General features: G+C 38.8%; 1 protein-coding gene across 1 annotated transcript; it reads left to right on the plus strand.

Annotated features, from left to right (window-relative positions):
* The first annotated feature begins 742 nt into the window (after window positions 1-742).
* LOC117025311 (protein SEC13 homolog) lies at window positions 743-2,112 on the plus strand. Its single transcript, XM_033111226.1, has one exon. It carries the CDS (start codon window positions 809-811, stop codon window positions 1,775-1,777), a length of 969 nt encoding a protein of 322 aa, XP_032967117.1. The 5' UTR covers window positions 743-808; the 3' UTR covers window positions 1,778-2,112.
* Window positions 2,113-11,747: the final 9,635 nt, after the last annotated feature.

Raw genomic sequence — 11,747 nt, forward strand, 5'->3', positions numbered from 1 at the left:
AATTTAAAAAGAACCAACAAATCAATATACTAAAATTTATGGGATGCATTGACAGTGAGACAGGTTAGTTAGTATGTTGCTAGGTAGACAGGGAGGTCCCTGGTGGAATAAACAAAACAAAAAAAACAGCCATATCCTGAAACTCCAGGTTCTGAAATGTCTCCTTCACTCCAGGACAAAGATATGAGAACACACCTTGAGGTTAATAAATTATCTCAAATCCCTTTTGGCTGGACAAAGGAGCAGATCTGATAGATCGGAATGGGTTATTTCATTAATCCCTTCAGGATGGGCAAACAGGACAAACCTGATAGATGAATTCTATTAGAAGGCTCCAGTCCCCTTCCCCAAGCAGGCAAAGGAAAGTACAGAAGAACTTTTGCCTCAGTAATGGGGCACCCCATTCGGGATCCCCTCCTGCTCGGGAGCTCTGACTCTTTGCTTTCAATAAACTATCCTCTTTTTAAAACTCTTTGCCTCTCCCTGGTCCATGCGTCCATTCTTAGGATTCACGAGACACAATCCCGGCCCACACCCAGAAACTGCCGGCAGATCCAACATCATTTACATCACAAGTAGGGCTCAGAGTGAAATTTATAGCTATAAATGCCTACATTAGAAAAAGAATAAAGATCTCAAAGCAATAATGTAACTTGCCACCTTTAGAAACTAGAAAAATAAGATCAAACCAAACCCAAAGCAAGCAGAAAGAGGGATGATAAAAATTAAGGTGGAGGGAAGTGAGCTACGGAGACGCCGCCGGGAGTTGCCACGTCCGAGGCCGGGAGCTGCCGCCGCCGCTGCAATCATGGTGTCAGTAATTAACACTGTGGACACCTCCCATGAGGACATGATTCACGATGCCCAGATGGACTACTATGGCACTCGCCTAGCAACCTGCTCATCAGACAGGTCCGTCAAAATCTTCGATGTGCGCAACGGAGGGCAGATCCTCATCGCAGACCTCAGGGGTCACGAGGGTCCTGTGTGGCAGGTGGCCTGGGCCCACCCCATGTATGGCAATATCCTGGCATCCTGCTCCTATGACCGCAAAGTCATTATCTGGAAAGAGGAAAACGGCACCTGGGAGAAGACACATGAGCACACGGGGCACGACTCCTCAGTAAACTCTGTGTGCTGGGCCCCCCATGACTACGGCCTGATCCTGGCCTGTGGCAGTTCGGATGGGGCCATCTCCCTGCTGACCTACACTGGGGAGGGCCAGTGGGAAGTGAAGAAGATCAACAACGCTCACACAATTGGCTGCAATGCCGTCAGCTGGGCCCCTGCTGTTGTACCTGGAAGCCTCATAGACCAGCCATCGGGACAGAAGCCCAACTACATCAAGAAGTTTGCCTCAGGCGGCTGTGACAACCTCATCAAGCTATGGAAGGAGGAGGAGGACGGCCAGTGGAAGGAGGAACAGAAGCTGGAAGCACACAGTGACTGGGTTCGAGATGTGGCCTGGGCCCCCTCCATCGGCCTGCCCACCAGCACCATCGCCAGCTGCTCCCAGGATGGTCGTGTGTTCATCTGGACCTGTGACGATGCCTCAAGCAATACATGGTCCCCCAAACTACTGCACAAGTTCAATGATGTCGTGTGGCACGTGAGCTGGTCCATCACAGCCAACATCCTGGCTGTCTCGGGTGGAGATAATAAGGTGACCCTGTGGAAGGAGTCCGTGGACGGGCAGTGGGTGTGCATCAGCGATGTCAACAAGGGCCAGGGGTCCGTGTCCGCTTCAGTCCCAGAGGGCCAGCAGAATGAGCAGTGACAAGACAGCTGGGGCCTGGCTCCCCGTCTCCCATCTCCAGGACTGCCCCCTCCTGGGCAAACTGACCAGACAGCCGGGAGGACGTGCTCCCAGCTCCAACAAGATAACTTGCCCAGGAGCAGCTAAACCTGCAACCAGTTTGATCATCTGCCTTAACGTGATTTGATACGGTTTGTAATTTCCTGTCCAGTTGGAAGCGCTCATGTTATGAGGGAAAACTATAAATGATCTTCAAATCTATTGTTTTAAACTATTTTTGGCCATCTTTATGTACCTTTTGGGGTCAGGCATTATTTGGGGGGTCTTCTTTCCAAAGTAATTAAACGTATTGCTTATAAAAAAAAAAATTAAGGTGGAGATAAATGAGATAGGGAATAGAAAACAATAGAGAAAATCAGCAAAACTGAAGGTTGATACTTTGAACATATCAAAAACAAAAAATGGACAAGCCATTGGCTACACAGACTAAGAATAAAAAGAGAGAAGACATATTTCTAATATCAGGAATTTAAGTGGGGCACCACTACTGACCTTACAGAAATTTAAAAGATTATAAGAGAATATTATAAGCTACTGTCTGTCAACAAATTATATAACCTAAATGGAAAGGATAAATTCCTATAAACACAAACTACCAAACCTGACTTATGAAGTAATAGAAAATCTGAACAGACCCATAATAAGTGAAGAGCTAAACAAATGCAATACCCAGACCAGTTGGCTTTATTGGTGAATTCTACCAGTCATTTAAGTATTAACACCAATTTTTCTTAAACTCTTCCAAAATATGAAAGGGAAGGGAACAGTTCCCAACTCATTCTATAAAGGTCAGTATTACCACATGCCAAAGCCAGACAAAGACATCATAAGAAAATTACAGAAAAAGTTCCCATATGACTATAGATGTAAAAGCACTCAACAAAACACTAGCCAACTAAATCCTGCAGCATGTTAAAAGGATTAGACACCTTGATTAAATGGGATATATGTCTGGAGTGCAAGAATGGATCTACATATGAAAATCAATCAATACTATACACCATATAAATAAAAAGATGGAAAAAAATCCCACAAGATTATCTCAACATATACAGAAAAAGCATTTGACAAAATCTGCTACATGATTTCATGATAAAAACACTCCACAAACTAGGAATACAAGGAAAGTTCCTCAACCTGATAAAGGGCATCTATAAAAAATTCATAACTAACATAACACTGGCCAAAGACTGAATACTTTCCCCCTAAAATCAGGAACACAACAAAGATGTCTTCTGTTGCCAGTTCTATTTAACACTGTGTTAGAAGTTCTACCCATGGCAGTTAGGAAAGAATAAGAAATGAAATGCATTCAGATTTGAAAGGAAGAAGCAAAACTTTGTGTTCACTGATGACATGACCTTATATACAGAAGCCCTAAATAATCCACAAAACTATTACAGTTAGCAAATGAGTTCAGCATAGTTGCAGGATTTGAGATCAATATACAAATACCTGTTGTATTTCTATGCATTTGGAATGAAAAATCCAAAAATGAAATTAAGAATACAATTCCAATCATAATAGCATCAAATAGAATAAAATACTTAGTAATGAACTTAAACAAGGAATTGCAGGACTTGTATACTGAAATTCACAAAGCATTGTTGAAAGAACTTAAAGAACACCTAAATAAATGGAAAGGCATCCTATGCTCATATATTAGAAAATTTACTTTTGTTACAATGGCAGTACTCCCCAAATTTATCTACAGAGTCAATACAATCTATCATAATTCCAAACTTTTTTTTTCTTCAGAAATGGACAAAGTGATCTGAAAATTCATGTGGAAATGCTAGAGGCATAGAATAGCCAAAACAAGTTTGAGGAATAAAAACAAAGTTGGAAGACTCACACATTCCAATTTTGAAGCTTACTACAAAGCTACTGTAATCAAAACAGCATGGTACTAGCATAAGGATAGACATATAGATCAATGAAACAGAAGTAGGAATCTAGCAAAAACTCATACATCTATAGTTAATTGATTTTTGACAAAAGTGTCAAGATGATTCATTCAGGAAAGAATAGTGTTTTAAAAAATGGTTCGGGAACAACTGGATATCCACATGTAAATAATGAATTTGACCTCCTACCTCACATTGTGTACAGAAAATTATTCCATTTTTAAATGGTTAAAATGATAAATTTTATGTTATGTGAATTTTATCTCAAACATAATTGCCAAAATGATAAAAATACAATTCAGCAGGAAGATAACATCTTTGAAGAAAGGAACAATATTAGCCAATAAACCTGTCAAGTGAATATGAAAAATTCACTGCTTTCTGCAATTCTAAGAAGAGAATGGGCATTTAAAATTATTCACTACACTGATGCTCAGGAAAAAATAAAGGTATCTCATTTTATAAGAATTTAATTCAATTTAAATGCAGTCCTTCTCTACTATCTTTCCCATTAGGCTATTTAAAATATAAATCTGAGTGAAAAGTAGCAACTTCATCCTTCCACTAACATTTCTTTCTGTCACAATCATCTTATATACTCCATGCCTTGGCTAGTGACATCAGACTCATTTCAATTCAGGGTCATGGCTCTTCTAATGAAAGACAGACAGACATAAACAGAATGATGTCCACCTTCTGACAAGATGCTGGTGGCACAGACACGAGGTTGGGTTTGGATGTGTCCTGTTCAACGTTTTAACAAGTGAGTTGAATGAATTCACAAAAAAAGATATATGTTTGTTTAAATGCATGGATGATACAGAAATGGAAGAGTCAGCTAATATGATAGATGACAGAATCAAATATCAAGAAGACCTTGACAAGTGGATATATGAGCTGAGATTAGCAAGGTGCTGATGCATTTATATCCTGTAAGAATACATATGAATTTCTTAACTCAGGGTTCAAGAAAACATCAATTGCATATATAAACAGTTTGGAAAAACCTAGCTAAGTGGTCATTTATGTATAAACTACAACGGTAACAGCAACAAATGAATACACAAACAAAAAACTAGAGTTTTAGTTGACTTCAAAATCAATATGTGTCCCTGGTTGCAAATCCACTGCCATGAAACTCAAATATGGAAAATGCAATGAAGCCATACAGCAAAGTTGCCTTTGGAGGATGAAATACATTCTAGAAATGTTCTTGCATTGCTTCTGATGTATGACCTCATGGACTGAACATACTTTATTTGTGTCAGGGGATACCAGCAGCATTGAATAGAAAAATGTAAGGAATTAGCACCACACAAGTTCTGATTACATCTCTCTTTTTCATAGCCTCCTCATTTATTGAAATGCCTCACTTTGTTTATCCACAATAGAACTAATAAGAGACAGCTTCCAGCATTTGTGTATGGATAAATTTGATACAGAAGGGAAAATTGCATTAAATTCAAAAGCACTATCCAATGTTAATTTTAAATCATATCTTTCCATAGGTTCATCCCTAGTGGGGGCTTAAGTATATTAGCACTCTTAGGATTGTGAACTTTCAAACTGTTGGGGAAATGTAAATTGACATTGGCAACTTGTACATAACCTTCAGATTTTTCAGTGTACATGTTTTGATCAAATATTCCATTTCTATTAATCTTTCCTACAGAAATACTCAAACATATTTACAAAGATATATGTAGAAAGGATGTTTATTCCAGCATTGTTTGTAAAAGCAAGATATTGGGGAAAACAATTAAAAGGGCATTAATAGGGAAATAGTTCAGAATTATTAATGAATTATGGTATGCCATTACTGTGGAATACTATCTTAGTTACCCCAGGTGCTCTAATAAAATACCATATGCTGGGTAGCTTAAACAACAAATATTTATTTCTCACAGTTCCATAGCAGAGAAGTCCAAGATCAAGATGCTAGCAGATTCTGTTCTTGGTGATCACTCTCTTCCTGGCTTGCAGAAGGCCGCCTTGTGGCTATATTATCACATGGCAGAAAGGACACTCTAGTGTCTCTTTCTCTTCTTATAAAGACCCTAATCCCATCATGGGGACTCTACCCTCATAACTTCATCGAAACTTAATTACCCCTTCTTTTTGGGTTCCTGGAGCCAATCCCAATGTGGGTGCATGAGGGAGGGTGGTTTACCCCACAGCACCAAGCAATTATCGAACACCAGCAGGGTGATTGAGAATTCAATTCAATTCTGACACTCTACCTGGATATAGTATCAGATTCCACAGTTTAAGGGTTCAGTCCTATAAGACTGCCCCACCTCCCCCACTTCAGATGCCAGCCACAAGCCCAGGTTGTTACCTGTGCATCTGACTGACAACTGGCTATAGGTCAGAGGTCCTCAGGACCCCCAATTTAGGTTCGAATGATTTGCTAGAGTGGCTCATAGAACTCAAGAAACCTGTTTAATCACTGGATTACTAGTTTATTATAAAAGAATAAAACTCACAAATACATGGAGATTAAACAACATACTTTTAAAGAACGACTGGGTCAAAGAAGAAATTAGAGGAGAGATCAAAAGATACATAGAAAAAAATAACAATGAAAACACATCCTACCAAAATTTTTGGGATGCAGCGAAAGCAGTTTTAAGAGGGAAATTTATATCATTACAGACCTATCTCAAGAAACAAGAAAAATCCCAAATAAATAACCTCATGTTACACCTTAAAGAACTAGAAAAAGAAGAACAAGTGAAACCCAAGGTCAGCAGAAGAAAGGAAATAACAAAAATCAGAGCACAACTAAATGAAATAGAGAACAAAAAGACAATAGAAAGAATTAATGTGACAAAGAGCTGGTTCTTTGAAAAGATTAACAAAATTGACAAACCCTTGGCTAGACTCACTAAGATAAAAAGAGAGAAGACACTAATAAACAAAATCAGAAATGAAAAAGGGGAAGTTATAACGGACACCACAGAAATACAAAGGATCATCCAAGAATACTATGAAGGACTATATGCCACCAAATTCAATAACCTAGAAGAAATCGACAAGTTCTTGGAAACATATAGCCTTCCTAGGCTGAATCATGAAGAACTGGAAAATCTAAACAGACCGATCACCAGTAACGAAATTGAATCAGTCATCGAAAACCTTCCCAAAAGCAAAAGTCTGGGACCGGATGGCTTCACTAGTGAATTCTACCAAACCTTCAAAGAGGATCTAATACCAAGCCTGCTCAAACTGTTCCAAAAAATTGAAGAAGAGACAGTATTCCCTAACTCATTTTATGAGGTCAACATTACCCTGATACCAAAACCTGGTAAGGACAACACAAAAAAAGAAAACTACAGACCAATATCTCTGATGAATACAGATGCAAAAATCCTGAACAAAATTCTAGCAAATCGAATACAACAATGCATTAAAAAGATTATTCATCACGACAAAGTGGGGTTCATCCCCGGGGCACAAGGATGGTTCAACATCCACAAATCCATCAATGTGATACATCACATAAACAAAATAAAGGACAAAAATCATATGATTATATCAATTGATGCAGAAGAAGCATTTGACAAGATACAACATCCATTTATGATTAAAATACTTAATGAAATAGGTATAGAAGGAAAATACCTTAACATAATAAAGGCCATATATGACAAGCCCTCAGCTAATTTCATAATTAATGGTGAAAAACTGAAGCCCTTTGCTCTACGTTCAGGAACATGACAGGGCTGTCCCCTATCACCTCTGCTTTTCAACATAGTGTTGGAAGTCCTTGCCAGAGCAATCAGGCCAGAGAAAGAAATTAAAGGGATCCACATTGGGAATGAAGAAGTTAAATTATCACTCTTTGCAGATGACACGATGCGATATATAGAAAACCCTAAAGACTCCACCAAAAAGCTATTAGAAACAATCAACGAATACAGTAAAGTTGCCGGCTACAAAATCAACGTACAAAAGTCCATTATATTCCTATATACTAACAATGAAATCTCAGAAAAAGAAATACAAAAAACAATTCCTTTTGCAATTGCAGTAAAAAGAATAAAATAACTAGGAATAAACTTAACCAAGGATGTGAAGGACATATATGCTGAAAACTATAAGACGTTTTTGAAAGAAACTGAAGAAGACACAAAGAAATGGAAAGACAATCCGTGCTCATGTTTTAGAAGAATCAACATAGTTAAAATGGCCATATTATCCAAAGCAATATACAGATTTAATGCAATCCCCATCAAAATCCCAATGGCATTTTTAAAAGAAATAGAATAAAAAATCATCAGATTTGTTTGGAACCACAGAGACCCCAAATAGCCAAAGCAATCTTAAGAAAAAAGAACAATACTGGAGGTATCACACTCCCTGACTTGAGCTTGTACTACAGGGCTACAATAATCAAAACAGCATGGTCTTGGCAGAAAAACAGACACATAGACCAATGGAATAGAATTGAGAACCCAGAAATAAAACCACATAAATATGGACAGATAGTTTTTGACAAAGAAGCTAAAAACATACAATGGAGGAAAGACAGCCTCTTCAATAAATGGTGCTGGCAAAACTGGAAAGCCACGTGCAAAAGAATGAAACTGGACTGCTATCTGTCACCATATACCAAAATTAATTCAAAATGGATCAAAGACTTAAGCATAAGACCTGACACAATAAACTGCATAGAAGAAAACATAGGTACTACACTTATGGACCTTGGGTTCAAAGAGCATTTTATGAATTTGACTCCAAAGGCAAGGGAAGTAAAAGCTAAAATAAACGAATGGGACTATATGAAACTCAAAAGCTTCTGCAAAGCAAAAGAAACCATCGACAAAATAAAGAGGCAACCAACTGAATGGGAGAAGATTTTTGCAAACAGTGCCTCCGATAAGGGGCTAATATCCGAAATATACAAGGAACTCATGAAACTCAACAACAGAAAAAACAAACAACCCAATTGAAAAATGGGCAGAGGACCTGAAGAGACATTTCTCCAAAGAGGACATACCAATGGCAAATAGACATATGAAAAAATGCTCAACATCACTAATCATCAGAGAAATGCAAATAAAAACCACAATGAGACATCACCTGACCACAGTCAGAATGGCTATCATCAACAAGACAAATAGTAACAAGTGTTGGAGAGGCTGTGGAGAAAAAGGAACCCTCATACACTGTTGGTGGGAATGCAGATTGGTGTAGCCGCTATGGAAGGCAGTGTGGAGGTTCCTCCAAAAATTACGAATAGAATTACCATATGACCCAGCAATCCCTCTCCTGGGTATCTACCCAAAAATTTTGAAAACATTTATGCATAAAGACCCGTGTGCTCCAATGTTCATTGCAGCTTTGTTTACGGTGGCCAAGACATGGAAACAACCAAAATGTCCTTTGATAGATGAATGGATAAAGAAGTTGTGGTATATATACACAATGGAATACTATTCAGCGGTAAGAAAAGATGATATAGGATCATTTGTGACAACATGGATGGATCTTGAGAGTATGATGCTAAGCGAAATAAGTCAGACAGAAAAAGCAGAGAACCATGATTTCACTGATATGTGGTATATAAACCAAAAACAACAAAAGAACAAGACAACCAAATGAGAAACAAAAACTCATAGACAGAGGCAATAGTTTAGTGGTTACCGGAGGGTAAGGGGGTGGGGGGTGGGAGATGAGGGTAAGGGGGATCAAATATATGGGGATGGAAGGAGAACTGACTCTGGGTGGTGAACACACAATGGGATTTATAGATGATGTAATACAGAATTATACACCTGAAATCTATGTAACTTTACTAATCATTGTCACCCCAATAAATTTAAAAAAAGAAAATAAAATAAAAACAAAATAATAAAAAAAAGTATAAAACTCAGGAACAGTTGTATGGAAGAGATGCATAGGGCAAAATAAATAGGAAAGGGCAAGGAGCTTCCATGCTCTCTGAAGGAACTAGTCTCCCCAAATCTCCATGTGCTCACCAACCAATCAGGAAGCTTTCCCAAACCCCCTTTTTTATGAGTGTTTAAGTAGGCTTCATTACATAGTCATGATTGTTTAATCATTGACCCTTGGTGCCCCTCTCCCCACCCTGAATGTTGGTGGGGTGGGACTGAAAGTTCCCATTGTCTAATCACATGGTTGGCTCAACTGGCAACCAGCCCTCATCCTTAGGTGCTTCCAAAAGTCACTTCATTAACACAACAAAAGACACCTTTTTCACTCTGAAGACTTAGGAAATTCCAAGGGTTTTGGGAACTGTGAGCCAAGAACCATGGAGGAAGACCAAACACTACATTCCAGAAATATGTATTTGGTCATTCGGATGACCAAATATATTTTTTTCTTACAAATCACAATATTGTATCTCCCAAAGGACCCATCTCCAAATACCATCCCACTGGGGGTTGGGACTCCAACACAGGAATATGGGGGAGGAGGACACACTCAAACATTCCATAACAGATACTATGTAGCTGTTGAAAAGAACTAGGTTTACTTATAAGGGAAGATGTCCATGAAAAGAAGTACAGCATAGGGAATATAGGCAATGATATTGTAACACATATGTGTGGTGTCAGATGGGTACTAGACTTATTAAGGTGATCACTTCGTAAGTTATATAAATGCCTAATCACTATGTTATACACCCAAAACTAATGTAATGTTGTATGTCACCTGTAATTGAAAAATATAAAAAACTATTTTAAAAAAAGCATGTCACTGTTATATAAAATGGATCCAATTTATGCAAAAATTAACTTTTATGTGTGTGAAGCATGTGTATAATACATGCATATATGTAATTGGGAGATAATTATCCATGAGTCTTACATTTTACATATCTTGTATCAGCTTTTGTTCTGAATTATCTTTTCAAGGATATTCAGATGTCAAACAGCTTGAAACATAGAAATAGTATCTCCCTCTGGGATAGAGGACAAAGGGCAGATTTGTTTGCTGTTCAGAATAATAAAGAATGTCTCTTTCTAGGATAAATGTTGGGCAGTTTGCCAGGAGCTCACTTTAAAAGATTGTGGTTTCCTAACATCAGGGTTCTTCTTGTGTTTGGATGTAACCTGAGAAGAGAAAGGGTGCTTCAGCTTCTCTGACTTAATCAGTAACCCAGAGAGAACAGGAGCCTATCTAAATTCCTCCTAAGGAAAACCATGGGGGAGAGTCATGTATAAGACCTACAAAGTTTTGAAGCTAAAGGTCAGTGATTACAGAAAACAGTGCCTGTTCTTTCCCCATCCAGATAAAATACATCTCAAAGAGTTTCAAGGTGATTCCAGATCCAACCTTATTTTTTTAACAGAAATTCTTTAAGTTTCTTAATTTTCACACATTAAAAATGAACCACACTATACGAATGGGTTTCCATGGCAGATTACATGTGGGTCCATTCCTACTAGCTCTCAAAGTGCTGCCAACATTGTCAGTGCTGCCTAAGGCGACAGCTGTTAATCACGGAGCCAACGTATTGATTGAAATTCAGTAACAATGAAAACCAAACAGAAGCAGGAACAAGAAACCAGACACAAAAATGTTTAAGAAGACTGCAAACTACCGATTCAGGCGGCTATTGTGAGAATTATGAAGATGAGGAAGGTTTTGAAACACCAGCAGTTACTTGGAGAAGTTCTCATGCAGTTGTCCTCACAGTTTAAAACTCGGGTCCCAGTAATTAAGAAATGCATCACTGAAGGGCGGCCCGGTGGCTCAGGTGATTGGAGCGCTGTGCTCCTAACCGAGGTCGCCAGTTTGATTCCCACACGGGCCAGTGAGCTATGCTCTCTACAGCTAAGATTGTGAACAACAGTTCAACCTGGAGCTGGGAGGCTGTGGGCTGCCGAGTGCTGCTGTGATTCGCCAACTGACAGCAGGTGACCAACTGCCTCAGCCCAGTGGATTGCAAGGCTCATAATATCAACATGGGCCAGGGAGCTGCATCCTACACAACTAGACTGAGAAACAAGGTCTTGAACAGGAGTTGCGGGATGGGGAAGCGGGGAAAAGAA

Source organism: Rhinolophus ferrumequinum, chromosome X (assembly GCF_004115265.2).
Source record: "Rhinolophus ferrumequinum isolate MPI-CBG mRhiFer1 chromosome X, mRhiFer1_v1.p, whole genome shotgun sequence".
NCBI classification, from domain to species: Eukaryota; Metazoa; Chordata; class Mammalia; order Chiroptera; family Rhinolophidae; genus Rhinolophus; species Rhinolophus ferrumequinum.